Source organism: Acipenser ruthenus, chromosome 6, assembly GCF_902713425.1.
Source record: "Acipenser ruthenus chromosome 6, fAciRut3.2 maternal haplotype, whole genome shotgun sequence".
Taxonomy (NCBI): Eukaryota; Metazoa; Chordata; class Actinopteri; order Acipenseriformes; family Acipenseridae; genus Acipenser; species Acipenser ruthenus.
The window spans coordinates 67305546-67330000 of NC_081194.1; the positions used below are offsets into that span (position 1 = coordinate 67305546).

A 24455-nucleotide genomic window follows, 5' to 3' on the forward strand; every position below is an offset into this window, starting at 1 on the left:
TCCCGTCCGTCATATTTGTTTACACCGTCGAGCTGAATTTGCTTGAATTTCAGAAAGTCAGAAAACAGTGACAGTGATGTTTGAATCACCATTTTAGTGTCTGGAGCATCTTTCTTTTGTCTGTTTTGTAATTCATTTTCTGTTAAGTCGGAGAATCGCCGTTCAGTAGTTTTTTAAAAATGTAACCATTTTCTCTTGTTGTGAGTTCCTTTGAAAAGGGGCGGAACTGACAGTGATTTGAACCAATCACATGACAGATGGAGACTTGTCCGGTGGTGTAGGGATATTAGGGAAATAGTTCAATCTATTTTTGCTCCTAGTATGAGGATTTAAGTGTTTATGACTGGTGAATAAGCGACTGGATTCTTGAGATACTTCGTATTTCTCTGCACCGTCTTAATCCCCCTCAACCTAACCTACCAATTTACCTCTCTGTCAACCACATTTTGGGAATTTATGTAATAAATACAATATTCTGTGTTTGCACTGAGAAGATTTACAGAAAACAACTATAAAAACTATAAGAGTCTAGTACTAGTGGAAGGAGACTCTGTGAATGCAGTAGCTTACTATATTGAGAACAGCAACTACCCGGACTATAATATTAATATTATTAAGGTAGGACTAAATGGCTGTGAAAAGACATTTTAGGATTTTTTTTTTTTTTTCAGATGGTAAATAAGGAAAGGGACATTTTTATTGTAAGACCAAGTTTTTGTACAGTTGTTCAAAGTAACATTACAGTGTAAGGCTGTAGTTCATGCATACCCCATATGTTAGCACTAAAGTATTTACAATATTTATTGAAAGTACTCATAACTTCAAGGTAATGTTGCATTTTACTCACTTAGAATGCATTTTACTCACATAGTGTATAAATTGGAGAGTAAATGTATCTGGGGCACTGCATTTAATATAACTCTGTCAAAGTAATTGAATCTTATTTAACCAGACACACATTTTCATCTGGATATGAAGCTTAATAAAACTCTTTGCTTTTTCTTTCACTCTTTTTAGATCATTTTTTATTATGGCTCTAATGATCAGTGGTGCCCAGAGCAGTATTATGAAGACATAAAGAAGGATTTTCCGGAAGGTGACATTCGACTGTGTGAGAGAGGAATTCGCCATGCTTTTGTACTAAATGCCAGCAAGGAAGTGGCATCAATGATCACTGACTGGTTGCATGCAGACCTTGCCATCTTGTAGCACCACCATAGTGGAAGCTTTGCTAGTTGCAGTTCTTGTGCTCCAGGCATCCCTATAAAAAAAATCAGTGCACACAAAAAACATGGTTATCAAACCTGATGTTCAAACCACACAAACTGTGTCGTGTTTTCAGAGCAAGCAAAGAACTGACTTATTAAAAAATAAAGCATTCTCACATTGAAAAGAAATTACCGGTACATGGCCTACATTTTAGCAAAGGGATTGTGTTAATATTTCAAGGTTAGTTTTAAATGTTGTTTTGCAGTATATTATATCCAAAAACAATATGCTGAAAGACAATATCCAGTATGTAAATGTTAGATACCAATCCATCATTCATATTAAGGAAATTTGTATTAAATGTATGTATATGTTTTGTAGGTTTATACAAAAATGCAAGTATCGCAATGTATCCAAATGTGTGATCAATACAGTTCACGACTGATGTCAGCTTCAGAGCTGTGACAGAAATGATGTCTTGTATTATTATGATGTATAGTAAAACCTCTTTAATGCAAATATGAAGAGAACAAAAACTAACTTTTACGTAAAAATTATTAGGTTTACTGTAAGTCAGCATTTTAAAATTGGTCAGTTTTTTGTTAAGTACTGTATATGGAAAACTACAAAGCGGTATGCAATTCAATATGTTGCCGTAACATTATCCAGCAGGTTTCATTTGACTTTATGAAACAAAATGTGTTAAATCTAGAGGGGGATGCAAACCTTGTGGCTATAGCTGAAGGTCTTTATTAATAAGAGCACTTCATCTACCCCCCCCCCCCCCCCCCAAAAAACAAAAATCACATTTCAGACTTGAAGAATCCTCATTCCAAATGTGTTCTATGTTTTGTGGCCTAAAGTTCTGTTTTGGTTTTTGGCATCAAAACACACTTATATGTGGAGCTGTTCTTTCAGCACCAGGAGCTGGAGTATAGCACAACGTAATACACTGGAATTGTAAAAAAAAAAGAAAGAAAGAAAAGGGGGTGATATTGAAAGAACAGCACTGTGGCAACGAGATTGCAAATGATGTGTGTGTACGTGGGGAGGGGAGAGTATTTATGTTCTTTTTAAGTCCACTCAAGAAAAAAGCTTTGATCATTCCACATTCTTAAGATAAAATAAAAAACATGTTTCTTCAGTGGCGTATGACAAGACTTTTATGATGATCATATTTTCTCATCACACAGGCTAATCTACATACCCCCTCCCTCATTTAATTGGCAAAACATCTGAATAAATCATTAAAAGGGGAAGCTACATTTAAAACCAGTTTTATCACAAAAAAATTCACCCCTAAAGCATTATATTACCATAAGAAATTATCACTCTACATGTAAACCTCTCCTTTGATATTAATGCATTCAGGTCAAAACATGTTATCAGTAAAATATTTTTATCAATTCAATTGAAACTACTGTTAATTTGTATTTAAGAAAATGTTTCAGGAGCAATAGAACTTTTTTTAATAGCATAAATGTAATACAAAACACAGAAGCTTAAATAAAATAATCACATGTATTTGCTATCCTGTTAGCCATTCATTTTTCTGGGTCACAAGCCATGTGCCCCCAATCAGTTGTAATCTTTGGAAACATGAGAATTGTCATGTTGATAAAACAGTTTAATGAACAATATAGGTAAGCAATGCTGATGGTGGCAGAAAATAATTTACTGTTAATAGTAACAGGAGTGACATTATTTGTAAACAAATACCAGGACTGACGTTTTTTATTTTGTCACTCAATGGAAAAGGCCATTCAGCCTGCATATTCCACTGATTATGTGACATTTGAATCAAATTTAAACCACATTTACTCTTGTATCTTCCATCAAAAGTTAGAAATTGATTTTGAACCCTTTTTTTCCTTACCAGTATGTTCTTTTTTTCATAAGTAAGTTTCCCTTGTGGAATAATACCAAAAAAAAAAGATTGTGTGTAAAAAGATGGCGCACAGAAGAGCGGATAGTGTTTTGTTGCTTCTGGCAAAGACTTCAAGAAAGTTAAATTTGAACACATGTTTCAATGCAAAATGTTAGCTCATCAGTCTTGGCTTACAAAACTTAGTAACATTCAGGGAAAACATTCAATACGAAACTCTCAAAGCATGTGAGAAATGTAGTAACCTTTGCGCTGTAATAACCATGTTCCTGAAAACTGTAAATGCAAACATTATTGCTGCAAATGATCAATAGCACTGATATATAAATACAATTGAACAAAACAAGACTAAACTTTTGATTCGGTAGATAATGCCCCATGGCTATGGAAACTATAGAAATTGAAAGGTTTCATGTTATACCACAGACCTTTTGTTACTAGACCATCTAAAAATGTAAAATATCTAAGCTATTTCTGAATGCTGACCTATAAGAGGCCTTGTCACGCAAAATATGTATTTCATAGTTTTTGTTATACATATGCATTTGTTTTGTTTGTAAGTAATTAAAAAATATGCCTATAAAAATTACTGTATATTCTAGAAACTGTTGGTCAGGTTTACTAAGCTATTTCTTAAAACGTATTATTACAAACCCAACATAAAACGCCTTTGAATGTATTTTAAAGATACTATGTGCATGAAAGTGACCTGTCTTTATTTCTTTTATGCAAAAAACAATCATGGCTTGCATACCAACACAAGTGCTGTACTTTTGTTCATTATAACTTCTTTAATCTGTTGTATCCATGTTAGTTTATTACTAGATAGAGTATCTATGTGTGTGTGTGTGAGAGAGAGAAAGAGAGATATATGCTGCGTGGATATCTCAACGCCAAGACTGGCAGAGAGATTGACTGAATCAGCACAGAGGGTGACAGCCACATAATTGGACAGATCCCTTTGTACCACACACCCATCACTACACGAGGAACAGCTATGAAAGTGTAGTGAACAAGAGCGGAAAACAGGCCTGGGTCTGTACATTATTAATGGCAGGATCAGGGGGGATTCTCTGGGTAGATACACATAATACAGGTCATCCCAGGGCAACAGTGTAGTAGACTACATCATTACTGACATGGACCCAGAGTCTATTAATGCATTTATAGTCCAGCAACAGACCCCTCTATCAGACCATTGTCAAACAGTCCTGTATCTAAAAAAAAAATAATTCCAACCTGAACCCCCCCCCCCCCCGCCAAATTATACAACCTCAAACCAGCCTATTAATGGACACAAAGCAGTGCTGAGGAAAACAATGTATAGTGCAGAAATAAAAAATATTCTAAACAGCTTGCAAAACTCAGGAAAACAAATGGAAAAAAAATTCAAATCACTTCATAAGACTTTATCCTAGAAATATTCCAGCTAGAAACTAGAAAACAATCAAGAGAACTATCCAACCAAAAACCCAGAGAACCCAACAATACGGAATTACGCCTCAGCTACTGCAAGACACTGAAACATTAGAAACACATTCAAAATAAGAAAAAACAAGAATATGGGTCTAAAAAATTAAGGACAACCAGAACCCAATCGGAAAGCCTGTGGGCCCAACAGCATCAACAAGATGCTCAAACACAGCAGCCCCGGGCTTCATGAGGCCCCGCTCAAATTATTCAACTTCATTTTGAATGCGGGCTGCTTCACTGACATATGAAACCAAGTTCTTAGAACTCCAATTCACAAAAGTGGAGACAAATTAGACCCCAACAATTACTGAGGCATCTGTGTGAGCAGTAACCTGGGGAAGGTGTTCTGCAGTATCATTAACACCCGAATACTGGACTTCCTTACCGAGCACAGTGTCCTGAGTAAGTCAGATTAGCTTTCTACCAAACCACCACACCTCTGACCATATTTACACCTTACACACCCTTATCAACAAACATGTCCACCACAAAAATAAAGGAAAAGTATTTGCTTGTTTTAAAGATTTCCATTTTTTTTTTTTTTTTTTGTAATTGCTCTTATTTTAAACCATTCTCATGCATTTATCGTACTTACTACATGCTCTTACTGGACTTTACTTGTATAAGCAAATATTTTTACTATAAGTTAACTGCTCTTAGTTGAACTCAATCTTAAATTTATTTATTTACTGTATTCTTTATTTTGCTCTTATTTGAATTTGATCTTATTTGCTACTGATTTTATGATACTTTATAACTGCTCTGTAATGTGAGATTTTGTAATGTGATACTTTGTACTGTGATATTTTGTAACAATTGCAAGTCGCCCTGGATAAGGGCATCTGCTCAGAAATAAATAATAATAATAATAATAATAATAATAATAATAATAATAAAAGCATTTGACTCAATTTGGCATCCAGGTCTTTTCCTCTGAATTCTTGAAAGCGGTGTAAGGGGGTAAAGTCTATAACATCATTAAGTCTATTGTAATATATTGCCCCCACTCGGGTTCGTTGCCCCTTTAAAAATTGACCCAGACACAGAAATTGGAGGTTCAGCGCTTCCGCGCACTTTTAATAATACAAACAAAAACACAAAAACAAAATAAACACAAAACAACACCTAGCTCCTTCGGAGCGCTAACTAAAACTTCCACGAGCACCCTGACTATAAAGTGGGACGGCTAAGCCGTTTCCCCACAACACAAAACAAAACACACAGTATTTCCACACTTGCCGACTGCTTGGAAGCAGCGCACCTTCTCTGCAGCCCTGTGCAGACTGACTGCACCTCTTATATACCCTGCACCTGGTCCTAATTTAACAATAATTACCAGGTGCAGGGGATAATTAACAATTAACACAAATGTGCATTCTCACATGTTTTCCTCCATGCAGGGAGGATTAACCCCCTCCCTGCTGTGTTACACTATGTACACAGAGAAGAAGTGTGATATTAAAATTGGCAACCAAAGAAGAGAGTTTTTCACCCAAGGTCGTGGAGAGAGACAGGGCTGCAGTCTCAGTCCAACACTTTTCAACATCAACATTAACGAGTTGGTCACGATGCTGATTTCCATTACACGAGAGTAGATGTTAAAACTTCATGCTGATTTGAACTCGGCTCTCGCCAAGATAAGCACCAACTAAGACGTAGCTTTACAGTAAACTAATGTGATCCATATGCGTCTCCATCCATTTATGTTTCCTTCCATATGATGATGTAGATATCCTTCTGTCTGGTGTTAATGGCTGAAGTGTAATGCTGGCTCCAGGGATCAGCTTATTTTGCCTCCCTGGCGCATCAGCACACACAACGGCTGCGATGCTGGCTCCGGGGATCAACCAAAGTGCGGCCTCCCCAGCGCATCAGCATGACAACCGTCTGGATTGAGCTAAGTAGGGTACATCTCTGGGGTTTTCAAGTGGGCACCTTCCATCCTCAGTGTTTCGTCGACTAGCCCACGACACCTCAAGAGGGCTCGACGGTGATTCTGGCGTCCCAGCATCACCCCCCTCCGTCCCCCACTCAACTCAGCCCAGCTTACTTACCTGTCCCCAGCCAGAATCTTTCCGTCTCAACCACAGCCAGTTGCTGCTCCTCTCTGCTGCTTCAGATAAGTTCTTCACTGTGCGACGCAACTCTTGGCCACTGAATCCGACGTCTCTGAGAAACCGGGTTGTAGAGTGTGCCACAAATCCTCGACAACCCACTTCCACTGGGTAAACCTGAACTCTCCATCCTCGCTGTTCCGCTTCAGTGGCTAGTTGAGCATACCGCAGTTTCTTCCTCTCATACGCCTCATCTACAGCGTCCTCCCATGGCACTGTTAACTCTACCAGGTGAACAAGGCGTGCTGATCCAGACCACAAGACAATATCTGGTCGAAGGTTAGTGGTGGCAATCTCGGGTGGAAAAATAAGCCGTTGACCAACATCTGCCAGCATATTCCAGTCTCTAGCAGCTTCCAGTTGTCCTGGGCGAGGATTGGTTTTAACACCTTTTCTTGGTGGTTGCTCTCCTGGGCGGAGGAATGTTGTCTTTTGTGTGTAATGTTTTGATGGAACAGGTGGCAACTTATTGGTCATGTTACGCTTGTCTTCCAATGCTAAGGCCAAACATCGCAGCACCTGGTCATGGCGCCAAGTAAACCGTCCTTGGCTAAGAGCCACCTTACATCCTGTCAAAATGTGCCTTAATGTTGCAGGTGATGAACACAAAGGACATGAGGGATCCTCTCCTACCCAGAGGTTTAGGTTCTGTGGTGATGGGAGAACATCATATGTTGACCTGATGAGGAAACTGATCCTGCTCTGTTCCATTGACCATAGGTCTTGCCAGCCAATCTTGCGTTGTTCCACACTCTCCCATCTCATCCATTCTCCCTGTTTGGCCTGGGAAATGGCCTTTATACACCTCATCCTCTCCTCCTGCTTTTGCACCTCGTTGACTACCAGCTTCCTTCTTTGAGCTGGGGCCGCCTTGTGCCATGTAGGAGGAGTTGAACTGAAACCAAGACCCCCTCTTCCATGCTGAACTTGCCCCATGATATCACCAATTCGAAGGGCAGCCTTTGCATCTTCCACAGCTTTCTTTGCCGCCCACTTTCTTCCAGTTTTCAACACAGGTGCTGCCTCCCTTACGCATTTATCGCGTGACTCTACTAATGTCATTTCCAGTCTGACCTTGGCGCACTTAAACTCCTCGGTTAGAGCAGAGACTGGTAGCTGCAGTATTCCTTTACCATAAAGTCCCACTCTGCTGAGGCAGCGTGGAACTCCCAACCATTTCCTGATGTATGAACTGATTAAAGCTTCCAGCTTCTCTACTGTTGTCAAAGAAACCTCGTACACAGTCAGTGGCCACAGCAACCTCGGCAGTAGACCAAACTGAAAGCACCAGAGTTTTAGTTTACCTGGTAGAGCGCAGCTGTCTATGCTCTTCAACCCTTCCACTGCTTGTTGTCTAACTTCTCCCACACGAACTGTGTCCTTTAGATCCCCGTCGTACCATCTCCCAAGACTCTTCACTGGCTTCTCAGACACTGTTGGTATTGCCTCACCATTAATGAAGAATGTTTTATCTACTACTTTGCCTTTAATTATAGAGATGCTCCTTGATTTAGTGGGCTTGAATTGCATTCGTGCCCATTCAATGTTATTGGTTAATTTGCCCAATAATCGATTAGTGCAGGCTACTGTTGTAGTCATGGTTGTCATGTCATCCATGTATGCTCGAATTGGTGGTAGTCGCATTCCAGAAGCCAAGCGCTCTCCTCCTACTACCCATTTTGATGCCCTAATGATTACTTCCATTGCCATGGTAAAAGCCAGTGGAGAAATGGTGCATCCTGCCATTATTCCAACCTCTAGGCATTGCCATGTAGTGCTGAATTCTGAAGTTGAAAAACTGAATTGCAAATCTCCAAAATAGGCTTTCACTAAATTTGTTATTGTCATCGGTACACTGAAAAAATCAAATGCTGCCCAAAGTAGTTCATGTGGCACTGAACCATATGCATTAGCCAAATCCAGGAATGTCACATGGAGCTCCTTCCTCTCCTTTTTAGCTGATTGAATTTGTTGCCAGATCACATTGATGTGTTCTAAGCAACCTGGGAAACCTGGAATGCCCGCTTTTTGTATTGAAGTGTCAATGAAGCAGTTCTTTAATAGGTAAGCTGACAATCTCTGAGCAATAATGCTGAAGAAAATCTTGCCTTCTACGTTTAATAGGGAAATGGGACGAAACTGACTGATGCTTGTAGAATCTTTTTCTTTAGGTATAAAGACTCCACCTGCTCGGCGCCATGCTCTTGGTACAACCTGTTTTTCCCATGCCACTTTCATCAATTTCCACAGAATTCGTAGAACTCCTGAAGCACTTTTGTACACTCTGTACGGAACTCCATTAGGCCCTGGAGATGATGAAGCCCTTGCTTTTTTCACAGCTTGCTCTATTTCTTTCCACTTAGGTGCACAGTCCTCCATTTGGTATTCTGGTGGATTGATAGGTGGGATGTCTGACGGAATTGACATAGGCTCCTGCCTTTTTGAATCTGTATGTGTTTCCTCCAAATATCTCTCCAGCTCAACCTTAGATGCTTTTAGTGTGCCATTCTTCTCACTGGTGAATAACTTCTTTACAAATTTGAATGGGTCTTTATAAAAGTTAGCTCTCGCACGCTCCTTCTTTTTGTAGCGTTTCCGTAGGCGCTCAGCTCTGCGCAATGTTGCAAGCTTATCTTTTATGACCCTTTGTAAGAGATTGAGTCCCTCCTTCTGACTTTGTTCTGCTCTTCTCCATTGGTTCCTCAGCTGTCTCCTTTCTCTAACTAAGCGTTCAATCTCCTGCTGCCGTCTAGACTTTCCAGGAATAGTTTGTACTTTTTCCTTCCCTGGACTCATGCTACATGACACAGAAATGAAATGCTTGCTCTATGTAGGTGACCTGGTCCTACTGTCGTCCACAGAGCAGGGGCTGCAGCAGTCAGAAATGGGCACTGACAGTAAACCTGGACAAGACCAGAGGTGGTATTCCAGAAGAAAGCCAGATCTCAGGGAGACAGGTACCGATTCACTCTTAGACCACCTTAGAGCATAGCATCAGTTACAGCTACCTGGGACTGAAAATCAGTGCATCAGGGAGTTTTAACCTGGCTATAGTTGCAATAAAAGACAAGGCACACAGGGCTTTTTATGCCATAAAAAAATCAGCTTTACAAAATTAAACCAACAATAAAAATGTGGCTAAATATTGTTGACAGCATCATTCAGCCAAATATAATGTATGGTAGTGAAGTTTGGGGTCAAAGGCCAACAGAAAATTTCCATTTAGAATTCAAAAATCTCCTGCAGGTTCGCAGGAGTGCAGCCAACAGCATGTGCAGGATTGAATTGGGCCGGTTCACCTTACTCCACTCCATACAGAAACGAGTGCTGAATTACTGGGTCCATCTACAGCAGGCTGATCCGCAGTCATACCACCACACAGCACTGAGTAGCTCCACACTGTCACCAGAATCCCCTCAGCAAACTGATACTGAAGCTCAGCCAATTGAGTAAAATTAACACCAGAGAGCTTCAGAACAACCCCAACAAAAAACTCCCAGCAGCAAAAATGAGAAAAATCAATGTAAACGTGGAAAAAATATATAAATCCCATTGGAAAAATGTAATTAAATCACATAATAAACTAGAATGCTATCTGGCCCTTAAAAAAGAGTCTACCCTGGCAGAATATCTTGCCAGGGTCAAAAATACAAAACAAAGGCAGATCCTGACCAAGTACAAACTCAGTGCCTCAGTGACCACAGCCTGGCCATTGAAACTGGCCGACATAAAGAATACTAGATTGCCAAAGAAAAGAGGATGTGCTGTCACTGTGATCTGGGAGAGGTTGAGACAGAGATGCACTTCCTGTTATACTGCCCCAAATACAAACAAACCAGGGACCCGTTCCTCAAATTGTCCAATCAGGCCTCAGAATTCCCTTTACTCTCTGACACAGATAGAACGTGTCCTGTCAGGAGAAGAGCAACAGGCAGCAGAGCTCGCTGCTCAGTATGTAGCCACCTGCCACAACCTGAGAGAAACAACCTAGACACTCTGCAAGGGGCCCAGACATTATTGTTCATGATTGATACTGTAAATATGGAAAGGGGTGGGGGTGGTAAAGAGGGTGGGTGTATAGGGGTAGGGGCAAAAGGAAGGGGGGGACAAGGATTATTTATTTGTATTGTGTCTCTATTGATGTTTGTTGCTTAAGTGCTTTGGCAAAATTTAATTTTATTTTGTCATGCTGTGACAGGGATGGCTGAGTGGTGACGTCAGGCCAGAAGCAGGAATTGCAGAGACACAGAGGTGGGTCGGGTACAAATGCACTGCAGTGCTATTTTTATTTTTCAAAAATAAATAAAATACTCAAACAGAAAAACAATATGCTCTCTCTCTCTCTCTCTCTCTCTCTCTCTCTCTCTCTCTCTCTCTCTCTCTCTCTCTCTCTCTCTCTCTCTCACACGTTTCTCCTTCGAACACTAACAATGACACACTCTGCTATTTGCCGTCCTTTATATACATACAAATTATAATAATAACAATACAAGCTATACACAGGGGCGGGGGTACCCTGTTCTAAAATAAACAAGCTACATTTTAACAGCAGGGCTTTGCCCTGCCCCCTTTTATATGTGCAGGGCTCTCTCCTACCGCCCTGCCACACATGCCTATAAATCCTTTTCTGAATTTGAATTTGAGAGAAAAAGATCTACCACGAAAGTGAGCTAAAGAAATTGCTACACGTGCTGGTTTTAAACCAGCACGATACTTGTTTTGTTTAGTGTTTGTTTTGTTTATTTGTTTTGGCCATCGTGCCTTTTGTTCTGTAAAAGTCTTTTGTTTATTTGATTTTTTACATTTATTTATAATTAAGAAAGAGCGCATTTGCACTCCCCTCTAGTACCTTGCCTGTGTGTGTCAACTTCCTGGTCTATGACATCACCACTCGACCACCCTGTCACAAATTTAAAGGTAGGATGTTTGAAAAGGACCAAAACAGGTGTTTCCTAGAAGCAGGAGGCTTTGCAATTTGGTGAAATTTTATTGTACAACAGTTGCTTACTTGTGGACTAAGAAATTGTGCTTGATGGTTAATTGGTCGTATATCCTTGGATTATATATGCTTATAATAAAAGGTAAATGCAAAAACCTTTTTAAGTGTCTAGAACCTAAGCATTTCTGAGGGGGTAGTGGCCTTTGCCACTAGGCCTTTCATAGTTGCCAAAATGGAATCTAACCTGAGAGTTCTGTTTTGCATGGATAAATAAAACCAGTCCTGTGGAGTCTCCAGAAGGGAATTCTGTATCCCAGTTAGAAAATAAAATGACTAAATACCAGTATATTACATCACTTGCCTTCAAGCTCCATGGACGGTCCATCAGGTCTGTAGCTAATCGAATGCTGCCAGTTTGTATAATGTTACTTTCCAGTCATACGCCAGTGTGTAGACCATAAATGATTTCAGATCCAAATACATGGGCATTATCAGCATTCATCTCACACAGAGACTTGATAAGGGATATGTATTGGCAATTGTTTTAGAATGATAAGAAGTGCTACAGTACTGAGTAATCAGGTTCAGCAGTTTTATCAGCACTGGCCTATTTGGCTGAAGGATCTCTCCGAGGCGGATCCCATTGAGGAAACCAATCCCTATTTAATCCTTTTCTTGGCCCCATCAAAACAATGACAAAGCCCCTTAATTTTCTTATCCCTAATTCAAAACATAAGGGATGGATGATTTTTTTTTTTTCTGTGTTCTAAATGTTATAAGGAAATGGAGTAATTCCCAGGCCTCCCAGAAAATAAAGCCTGATGGAATGTGGTGTGGCAACAAACATAAAGGTTAAGAATTTACTTAAAAATCTCCTATAGAGTAGTTCATTTTGAAGCCTTATAGATTTTTAAAATGTGATTTCCTGGAGATATATATATATATATATATATATATATATATATATATATATATATATATATATATATATATATACTGTAGGTTACGATATCTTGTAACTTTTGGAGCAGAAGAGCTGTTCTGGAAGAGAAGGATGTTGAAGTGATGAATCAGACTGTTCTAGAAAAGGGAAAGAAAATCAAGCTTTGTATTGTTTTTATTTTGAGACTACATTGAACGAATAATGGTGATGTCAACAGGGGAGTCAAAACAACTTGCATGTCTTGAGTAGTGATATCAGGACTACTGGCTTTTAGACCAATACATTACATACCCATCCAGTTTCAAATGAAACTGATATAATAGGAACTGCAGAATATGTATGTGTGTTTTATAATGGGGATCTATTCAATTGATTCAAAGGTGTCAGATCTAAACTATAATTAAAATAGGACCCTCCCTGATTACATATTTTACTGACATACATACGGTAAAGACGCTTGCCTGCATTGTTGGATTTTTGATTTGTATAAGCTTAGTAAACATAGTACCCTATTTAAAAAATGTAAACCATTATATTTACATTGGACGTTGTTTAGATCAAACAAATTGATCCTGTTGGTAATAAATTCTATTTTGGCTGTAATCATCCAGTTATTTTAGGTAAGTCTGCAGTCTTCCTCTATACATCAAGTGTCCTCCATGCATCAGGTGTACAGGAGATTCTTGTACAATTGATCTGATGAATCTGATGAAGCACGATATCAGTATCAGTGGACTACAAAAAAGTACCATAACATGGCTTTGTTTGTGCACCAAATTACATTTTGGAGAAATAAATGTTGCACCTAGAGACCAGGCCTTCTACAGTTAATTATAATTCCAAAACACAGGCATACAAGTTGTTTTTTTTTGTTTCAATGTAGGCCTTAAAATGGTAATCAATCAATCAATTTTTATTTTATATAGCGCCTTTCATAGTGGACCACCATCATAAAGCGCTTTACAAGATGCAGTAACAACAAGAAAATCCATAATACTTTAAATACAGAGAAATGCATAATACATGTGATGCAGTAAAAAAAAAAAAAAAAAAAAGCATAATACATTAAATACAGTGAAAAGTGCATAATACATGATAGTAGCATAATACATGAAATAGTAGCAGCAACACAGCAGCTAATAGCAGATATCAGGCTTAAAGAGCATGGAAAGCAAGAGAGAACCGGTGGGACTTGAGAGTTGATTTAAAGAGAGCGATGGTGGGAGCATCACTCACTAAAGCTGGGAGAGAGTTCCAAAGAGTCCCATCCATGAAGCTTGGGGATATCAAGCAGGCCAGAGTCGGAGGACTTCATCTTACGGGCAGGAACATAGTGGGTCAGCAAGTTGAGGAGGTACTCGGGACCTGTGTGATGAAGGGCATTGTAGGTGAGCAGGACAGTTTTGAAAGTAATCCTGAACTTTACAGGTAGCCAGTGCAGCTGGGCAAGACTGGACATGATGTGATCACATTTTCTACATCTGGTAAGAATCCTGGTAGCGGCATTCTGAACTAGCTGTAGTCGGTTTATGGTGTGTGCCGGGAGACCACCATATAGTTGAGTCGAGAGGAGACAAATGCATGACAAAGTATCCCCGTGTCCGGGAGGGAAAGGTAGGGATGGACTTTGGAGATGTTTCGAAGACAATAGAAGAAAGATTTGACCACGAATATGGTTGTGTAACTCGGGCAAGCTTAAGGGCTGCAGGAACCGAGCCACTCTCAGAGACAGGTTGAGAGTGTGCATAATGGAAGGAGCAAGATCAGAAGCACAGAGACGTACAAGGTTAGTCAGCCAGGGGTCCAGGGGGCACGTGGCAGTAGTTGATTTCAACAGTAAGCTGGAGACATCAGCAATGGAGAGAGGAGAGAAGGAGGAGGGGCAACCGGAGGAGTGTCAAGGTGGTCAAGTAGTAAACCATGTTTGTGGTGGGAGAGCGTAGAATAGATATTGTCGATTTTGTTCCAAAAGAAAGAGGAGAAATCATGACAGGTAAGAGAGGAGGATGAATAGGAGATTGATCTTTTGGTGGCTGGATGTAGAATTTGGTCAATGGTCTTAAAGAGAACATTGGGTTTACTGTGTCCAATAGTTATGATTTCAGAGTACTTCACCTTGGCCGCAGCAAGCGCACGCCTGTAGCTCACGAGATGGTCGGTCCAGATCTGTCTGTGAAGGTGTGCGGTATAGTGCCTGTCATCCCTGATATACTACACTATGTAATAGAAATGATAAATCACCTCAGAATATTACAATTAGCTTGAAGGTAAACTGACTTTAACCACAACTGTCAAATTCTTGGAAATCACCAGCTACAATTTTTTTGTAATGATACATTAGCTTTATTAACTCTGTTTCTAGTCAACATGTTAAGATGTTTGTGCTTAGACATTTATTTGTTATCCTAAATTTAGGCTATTCTAATTTTCTGGTACCTTTGTGTAGGTCACATGTTCTGTATGCTGCAGGACCATTGAAGTTAGTTTAAAATACAACACAAAGCAGCAACAACATTTCTTCTACTGTACAGTGTTGTTTGTGAAATATCTGCCTTGCTGGTGACATTTGCTTTGATGGCTATTGTTAAAGCTACTTACTTTGACAACTCTAGATGACTTCTACTTGCACTGATTTCTTCTGCTTCAGTCTAAAAATTGACCTTTTAATAGTCGATGTTGTGGAGGTAAGTGAGAATCTAGATGCATCACAAATATGTGTTGCAGGGCTCCTTAAAATACTTAAGATGAATAATCTATAAATCCAGAAAAGTTAATGTCCTTGTGTGACAGAGACAGAATGATTCTTGGTGCTAAATCTCCCTCTCAACCTGTGAGGGCGCTGTGTAAAGGGAACAGAGTGCCCTGGACTGGATGGCCAGACAATTCATTCCCAGGGTTAGACGGAAGTCAGCCATCTAGAAAAGGGGTGGAGCTATGGTACACTAAATCATCGACCTGGAAGGGAAACGATGTGGCAGCCGCGGATTGGAGGAACGGCTGCACTCGTTAACCAAGGTGTCATGATTGATGGTACAAAAGGGGACGTAGTGAAGTGATCTGTTCCTTTGTATGGTTAAATGCTGAACCGGAAGGAGAACCCATATTGTTATCAAGAGTATTTTATTTGTTTTTGTCGTGTCTAAAGTATCACTTGTTTGTTGTTATTAGACGGCTAACATGATCCGGAGCTGTCGCTTAAGGCCAGCACTTACCCGGACAACACTGCACCATTGTACACGATTAACTGTATTTGCACCACGAGCACTATAACACTCACTGTGGACTTGTGATTGTGTTTGTGTTACATGTGGGTATTTAAAATATCGGGACTATTATTTCGGGACCAACCCATGGATTAAACGGAGCAATACACAACGCTATATTGCCTGTTATCACCAACTATGCTACCCAGCTCCTGGTCCAGGCCCTGGTACTCTCCCGCCTAGACTACTGCAACTCCCTCCTGGCTGGCCTCCCTGCGTCCGCCACCCGTCCGCTCCAGCTCATCCAGAACTCTGCTGCTCGCCTGGTGTTCTCTCTACCTCGCTTCGCCCACGCTACTCCACTACTCCGCTCGCTCCACTGGCTCCCGATCACCGCTCGCATCCAGTTCAAGACTCTTGTACTAGCCTACAGATGCCTTGATCAGACTGCACCCAGCTACCTCCAGACCCTCATCTCTCCCTACACCCCCACTCGACCTCTCCGCTCCGCCTGCACTAGAAGACTGGCTCTACCTCCGCTACGCTCCCCTGCCTCCCGAGCCCGCTCCTTCTCCACCCTTGCTCCGCAGTGGTGGAACGACCTTCCTACAGATGTCAGGACTGCCCAGTCCCTGACCACATTCCGGCGCCTCCTTAAGACTCACCTCTTCAAACAGCACCTGTAGAACTCCTCTGTTGTATCCTGGGACACTATCACCCTTCATTTAAATATGCTTTATTTTGCTCTTATCTGCCCCCTATTTTACTGCATTTAATCCTGTACCTCAGAATATTGTAATCTCCCAAGTGTTTAATCTGTAGTATTTTGTACTTAATCATATCCTGATGTAACTATCACTACTTAATCATATCCTGATGTAACTTTCACTATTATCTGCTGTATTATTGAATTGTGGTTTGTCACACTTGAGAATTATTGTATTTCTTGTTCTTATTGTATGACTTATATTGTAACACTTGAATGTATTTGTATTTGCTTGCGATTGTAAGTCGCCCTGGATAAGGGCGTCTGCTAAGAAATAAATAATAATAATAATAATATCATTATTGTTTAACTATTTTGTCATCAGACGTTGGATCATTAAAATAAAACACCATTGCACCTGGATTATCGTTGTCTGTCTGTTTATTGATCACCGCAGCACTCCTGCACCTGCACACTGTGTTAACCACTTTGCCACACCTTGATTTATTATTCTGGGGGGGAAGATTATATATTCAATAAATTAATACTTGGTGTAAAATACTAACAAAATAAGAATAATTTAAAACATAAAAAATATACTTTTATTAACTGTCTGCCCTTCCCTGGATGACCTCACTTAATTTTTCCTTTTCTATCCTTTACTCATATTGGAAATGATAGTTTTAACAGTGGACTCACTGTGAACTATTAAGTTTAGTGTTTTACCTTTTTCTTGGTAATATATTGGCCTAAACTCAGTGTTTCCTACTGTTTTAAGAGCCCTGCTGAGCCCTGATGTTGGCAGCTCTTTAGAAAGAAATAGCTTCCAAACTCTTATATGATAAACAGATGTTTATATTATTAGGCTTTTTACTTTTATTTTTTCCTGTTGGCAGTTGGAAACTCACCTGCAGGTTCAGCTTGGTGCCTGAAACATAAAAAAGAATTGACGTTTATTGGGAAAACAAATCAGCAGAGAGACGAATTACAGACAGTGCCACTTCATGGAAAAGTGTCTTCTCATAAGAAGAGTGAACAGCACTACTGCCAGAAGGGTTCATCAACTTTTAACATCAAAACTGACATTTATTGCTGTATTTGTAGGCTTTCTGAAACAGATACCTGTAGCACATGATGATCTTGTCCAAGAAACACACATACATTATCAGAGCGATTCTTCAGCTTGTGGTAAGTTGTGTCACATTTCCATATTACATCTTGGCTGATTCAAAGGCTATTTGAAACCAGTCCTGTTCATTTTAATAACCAGCAAAATGAGATCACCATTGAACAGAGACTGTCAGCATCATTTAGGATAGAGAAACGACGAAAGCCAGGATGCCTACGATGCATTGCAACAAATATCAACAACCGTTGCTCTATGTGCTCTAAATGCTGAATCCCCACCCTTCCTCCAGGATCTTTTTATTTCTATTGTATATTTTATATCTATAGAAAACTTTAGCAGAGCGCTGGAAACTGACAGCAGCCAAAAGTAATCTAGCATTACTACTTTTGTTTATAGAGGTTACTCGGAGTATTGAGTAGACTGTCCATTTTTGGGAAGACATACACAAACTGTCCACAGGGACAGCACCTGACAGGGGTGGGTGCCCTTCAATATTCCCTGGGAAAATACTTCCACAGTTGGCAAGTAACTTAGCTTGGCCAACAGCGTTGACATGGTTACAGCTTTGTTTCTTCCAGCTACAGGTGTTTGCAATGCTGTATGTTATCCAGAAATGTATTTGTCTGTTTTCATGCTGCTTGGAAGTATGGTTTCTTAGCAATAGTTTACACTAGGCGTACACTTCTGGCAGTGATGCCCTTTTCTTTCCAAACAAAATCATTGAGACAGAGTGGGCAAACTGTCACCTTTTTTTTTGTTTTCATCGGAAACCTGCCCATTCCTGAATAGCCATTTTAGACTTATGATTGAACCCACAAACCAAGTATATTTCTGCTAACCCTTATGCCGTTTGACCAATCATGGCAGGAAATTCAGACAGCTCTCTCAGCGAGTTCCAGTTCAGAGCTACTGTAGCTATTTCTGCCACCAGTTCCTACAGACGAGCCAAGCTTCTGACTGAACCATGGGCCAAGTTTAGAAGTTCCCAAGGCCAAAACCTTAAGAATAGACTTCTCTTTCTTTCTTGATATTTTATGATGATTAAGCATTAAGATCTAACTTGCTACATGTGTATTGGTTTCTGAGATTTAAAAACAGGAATGCGCTAAATAGGCATTAGCCATATTCTAGCAGAATCATAAAGAATAATGAAGGCAGTAAACAAAAGTTCAAGAACGCTACACTGCGTCAGCCAGTCTTTGATGTATATGTTTTTTGTTCTTCAGATCAGTACATTAGAATTATTTCTATCAATAATTGTAAAAGGCAGAGTCATTCATTTTACTGGGTTAAAATAATGAATAAAAAGGTTTTAAGCTCAACTGTTATACTCTGGGTTACGCTTTGTGAAGTATGTTTAAAATAATTAAGATTCGGTATTCATAGAACTTTTTCCAACTCGTTTTCAAAAAGAGCCTAGATCTTTTACCCTTTTCACACTGTCTGTCTTTAAATTCAAGATTATAGATCCATTGGCTAAGAGGTATTTGATTTTCAGAAACTGAACATACCTTGTGTTTTTCAAATGAGTAACTGTGAGAATGCTGGGTTAGGTGTGCCTGCTGTCTCATGACACCCTGTTGTAAATGTGTCAGTGTAATTATTATGATTTCCATTGCATGAGAGTAGGTATTAAAACTTCCTGCTGATACTGGACTCAGCTCTCGCCAAGATAAGCACCAACTAAGACATAGCTTATTTTACTGTAAAAGAATGTGATCCATCTGCATTTCCTTCCATCTGATGATGTAGATATAATTCTGCCTGGTGCTGATGACTGAAGTGTAATGCTGGCTACAGGGATCAGCCTATTTTGCCTCCCTGGCACATCAGCACACACAACGGCTGCAATGCTGGCTCCAGAGATCAACCACAGTGCAGCCTCCCTAGCGCATCAGCATGACAACTGTCTGGATTGAGCTGAGTAGGGTACTTCTCTGGGGTCTTCAAGTGGGCACCTTCCATCCTTGGTGTTTCGTCGAATAGCCCACGACCCCACCGCTGAGTGGGGGACGGAGCATCACCCCCCTCCGTCCCCCACTCAGCTAAGCCCAGCTTACTTACCTTCCTTTACATCAACATTTTTTTATTTCTACTGTGCTTGAGGTCCCCAAATAGAATCTTTTTGTCTCAACCAGAGCCACTTGCTGTTCCTCTCTGCTGCTTCAGATAAGTTCTTCACTATGCGTTGCAACTCTTGACCACTGAATCCGATGTCGCTCAGAAACTGGGTTGTGGAGTGTGCCACAAATCCTCGACAACCCACCTCCACTGGGTAAACCTGGACTCTCCATCCTCGCTGTTCCGCTGTTCTCTAGCAGCTTCCAGTTGTCCTAAATGAGTTTTGGTTTTAATACCTTTTCTTGGAGTTTGCTCCCCCGGACGGAGGAATGTTGTTCTTCATGTGTCATATATTGCTGGCATTGGTGGCAACCTGTTTGTCATGCTATGCTTGTCTTCCAATGCTAAGGCCCAACATCGTAGCACCTGATCATGGCTGTAAACCATCCTTGGCTAAGACCCACCTTACATCCTGTTAAAATGTGTCTTAATGTAGCTGGCGATGAACACAAAGGACACCACATATCCTCTTCTACCCACAGATTAAGGTTCGGTGGTGATGGGAGAACATCATATGTTGACCTGATGAGGAAACTGATCCTGCTCTGTTCCATTGTCCATAGATCTCGCCAGCTGATCTTGCGTTGTTCCACACTCTCCCATCTTGTCCATTCTCCCTGCTTGGCTTGGGAAACTGCCTTTACACACTTCATTCTCTCCTTCTGCTTTTGCACCTCGTTGACTACCAGCTTCCTCCGTTGAGCTGGGGTTGCTTTGTGCCATGTAGGCGGAGCTGAACTGAGACCCCCTTCTGATTTTGTTCTGCTCTCCTCCATTGCTTCCTCAGCTTTCTCTAACTAAGAGTTCAGTCTCCTGCTGCCATCTACACTTTACAGGAATAGTTTGTACTTTCTACACAGCTATCTTTCCAGCCACTGAGGCTGATGCAGACAGACCGAAGCACACTGGCTAAATTAACTTACACACTGCAGAGTTTTATTATCAATAAAATATTTAATAAAACTGTACAAAAACACTTAAAAGGTTAATAGCGAGGATACAAACTACTGTATAATATTTCCAAAAGAAAAAAAAATACATTGCAGTTTACAGTTCATTTACAATTCACTATGTACAGTCCTTTAGAAACCAGAAAATGCATACACACAATGCATTTATACCATCACTTACAGAACTGCTGGCTGTCTAACTGTTAGTTACATCTTTCACTCTTCCCTCATTGAAAGTCGAAATTACTGTGGTCCTTTAAAGAAAACTAAGATTAGCACAATGAAGTATGCAACAAGGGTTTGATTTCTTTATGTTAAATTATTATAAATGAGAAACCCAGGTTTCAGAACTAGGTGTATTGTTACCTGTGTTACTTTAAGACAAAGTGTGCAAGGAACAGACTTTGGAATTGACATTGGCACAGCTGGAACAGCTTCCTCCCATAATGTGTTTAAGACCCTTAATGTGCTTGATTGGTTCTTTTGATTGTTTGCTCTCTTACAGCCTAATGATTTATTTTCCTGTACTGTAATATTCAGTCTTTAATAACATACCCATGGCCTCCTTCACATGTCTGCTGTAAAGTAGTAGAACACCTCTTAGCACCTGGATTAGTGGACCCTGTAAGACACTGCATCTGTGTGCTGCTGTGATCTTGCATTGCTCCCACATAAATAAATTACCTGTCACACATTCAGCATGTGCTGCTCAACAACTAAATATAGTATCTCTGATAAAGTTGTTCTTTCTTTAAAAAAAGAAGTGTGGTGTATATTACATGGAATTGTTCTTCCAAATAGATTGGAACTTACTGATTATAAATTGAAGTTTACATTCTCCTCTGTACAGAACTGGCTATTTCAGTCCCTAAACGCTAATACACTAACATTGTACAGGGGCTGTAAGACACACCAATAGCACGAGGGCTAAGATGTCTTTTTTCTCCTTCTTCTTTTGTCAGGATAGACCTTATTCCCCGAACTGTAGCTCACAATGTATTTACAGGTTATTTGTTTAATGACTGTTTTTGTTTAATTAAATTCAACTTTTCTCTCTGAAAAGGTAAGGAATTATTATCCTTTTGAGTGAATATACAGGTAAATACACATGAGCTCATGTTTCATGTGTTTTCTGTACCGAAGTCTGCAAAATACCAAGTGTGTCCTTATGTAGCAGCTTTAACGAGGCTTACATTATACTTAGTTGGCTTAGATGCCTTAAGACTGCAATGTGGTCAGAAATACAGTATAATATATGCTGTACTGTGATAAGTGTCCTTATTTTTTAATTTTTATCAAGTTGCAATATGGTACCTTTTTCAACTGGTGGTCAGCAGACAAATGGTTAACTTGTTTATGATGTCATGTTAACCGAGTAAGCGCATTCTCACTGAATGAATCCCAGTAGTGGTACCTTAGTTTATGGAATGTTTAACTCAAGAGTTGCATATTTTCCCTTTTGGTGCTGGTGCCAAACAAACTTACACACTCCTTCAGCTACCTGCAGCAGTGGGAGGTAATGAACGTCACCCGAAAGCTTATTACAAAATAACATAGCCTTTTTGTTCCGCATGGTGTTTTTTTTTTATCGGAGGCGATAATTTTCAACACAGATAATAAGGTAACTTCTGAAACTGCTCAAATAAATAAATATAAAGTTGCACAAGGCATTGTAGAAGACATTTGTAATGTGGCAAGCAATGCATGTTCTTAAGATTGGAAACCATTAAGGGATTTGTATACTCCCAGAAGAGTATTCAAAAGAAAAAAAAATACAGGAAGTGATGCTTTTTTTAACTTTTTTTTTTTTTTTAACAAGTCGTACATCCTTTCACTTGCCAAACACAACTGAGTCATGTTTGTTAGCACCTGTTAATATTGGCCAAAATGTTAATGGTTGCTATGGTAACATGAACTGCTATCTGGGTATTCCCTGCAGGGGTACTGCTCTGATCCAATTGCATCCCCACAATGAAGCCAATCACAACTCCGCAAACAATGGTTGCAATTTCCATTATGATATGTCACCACTTGTCCCAGGGAATTTGCCTGTATTTTTTCTTCAAATGCATGTCAACATGGGGAAGTATCTTCTTGCTAAGCTTGTTATTGTAACATTTTTGCACAGGGCTCCACAGGGTAATCAGCTAAGTAAATAAATGGAAATAAAGAGTGAATGAGCGACTGCAATTTGAGAAATACCAGTGAGTATAACAGGAAGAAACCAGCTTTACACAATGTATAGTGAACAAGCAGAAGATTTATACAGTGTAGTCCATTTTCAGCAGATACATTCTGCAATGTGTTTTTTATAAAACGTTTTTTTTTTTTTTTTTTTGTATAGTACCTACAGTTCGTCCTGTTTATTTTGTAGGTTTTAGCTTATTATAAATTCTATGAAATGCAATAGTCATTATCAGAAAATAATGTATAGTATAAGGCTAAATATGTTTTAGACACGTAAATCACTATTAGTTCACTTTGGCTCTAGTACAAAGTCTGAAAGTATATAACATGTTTGACCTGTTTTCTTTGTAAGTGCAGTGGTAGACTTTAGTTCAATAACAAGCATGCCAATTGTGGTTAAATTGATTGATTTCACTTTGTTAAATCCTGTTAAGTGTGCAGTATTGTAGGCCTAAGGGTCAAATCAATCAAAAACTTCCCTGCACCAAAGTATGTTTTTAGACGAATTTCCCCCTAACTGAACTTCCCTCCAAGTTGAGCAACTCAGCTTCGCGCAACTTCCTCCTAACTTCCCAAAATGTGCAGAGAAGGGGCGTGCTGTATTTAAATTAGGGATAATGGCATCTACTCCCTGATAGTCTATCAAACAAATTGTACAAACTTCCCTGAACTTTCCATTAAGAAACTTCCCCAAATAAAAGCAGGGATCGTGATGTTACCTAACCACTGGACTACTGACGTTGGTTGGAAAATTGTGTATACTGTACAGCATACCAGCACAGTGCACTTATTGAGGCAAGTGTGCCTGGGTGGTTAGCCATGGTTCTGGATTCCTCCTGTTTATTTGTATATTCAGATAAATATAAATACATGTGATTTATCTGCAACATGAATCTACGGGACATTCTTTAATGTGACAATGTTTTAATGATTAATGTGACTATGGATTAAAATAAGATGAGTGCAGAAACAAAACAAACTACAGCAATGTTAAATAACAATAACAGCCACCTTACCAAATAAATACTTTTTTTTTTTTTAAAGGAAAGTTAAATGTACTGTACTCTATTTTTTACTATTGCTAATTAAATATACAGCAGTCTCAGTTTATTCAGGTGGAAATGTTTTCGAGGAAAAACGTGCACAACAATTAGCTGTTCTTTTCCACTCCCAAGTCACACCCAGTCTGCATATTTTGTACTTTGCTGAGCTTTCCTAAACTTCCCTGCAACTCCCTGCGATTCTTAATGCTGATCAATGGGAAGTTAGTACTGGGAAGTTAAGAGCTGGAAGTTTAAGAACTGCGCTGCAGGGAAGTTAGTTCCATCGACTTGCCCCTTACTCTCCCTCGGTCTGCCTCCGTTTTCCTAACCTTGTTTTGATGACCTAATCCAAAAATTGTCCAAGTCAGATTTTTGGTTCACGAAAGTAAATATTTACTGAGCTTTGTTTCACTGCAAAGTTTAAACGACTTTTTCTTAATTTAATAATAATTTTAAAAAATGCTGTTTCAAAACCTCCCAAAAAAAATTGAAAACTTGGAAAGGTTTTTGTTTGACCTTTTTATATCATGTTGAAAATATCAGCTCTATACTT

General features: G+C 39.6%; 1 protein-coding gene and 1 long non-coding RNA gene across 2 annotated transcripts in view; both read left to right on the plus strand.

The window, feature by feature from the left end:
* Positions 1-5478, plus strand: part of ldah (lipid droplet associated hydrolase) — a 111649-nt gene extending 106171 nt beyond the window's left edge. Inside the window, exon 7 of the mRNA XM_059025717.1 lies at positions 1018-5478. Within this exon, the coding sequence (XP_058881700.1) occupies positions 1018-1209 (192 nt within the window). The 3' untranslated portion in view covers positions 1210-5478. The remainder of the gene's footprint in view (positions 1-1017) is intronic.
* Positions 5479-9577: 4099 nt separating this feature from the next.
* LOC131737326 (uncharacterized) lies at positions 9578-16885 on the plus strand. Its single transcript, XR_009328945.1, has 3 exons — positions 9578-9638; positions 10880-10932; positions 15732-16885. It is a non-coding gene; the product is annotated as an uncharacterized LOC131737326 (long non-coding RNA).
* Positions 16886-24455: the final 7570 nt, after the last annotated feature.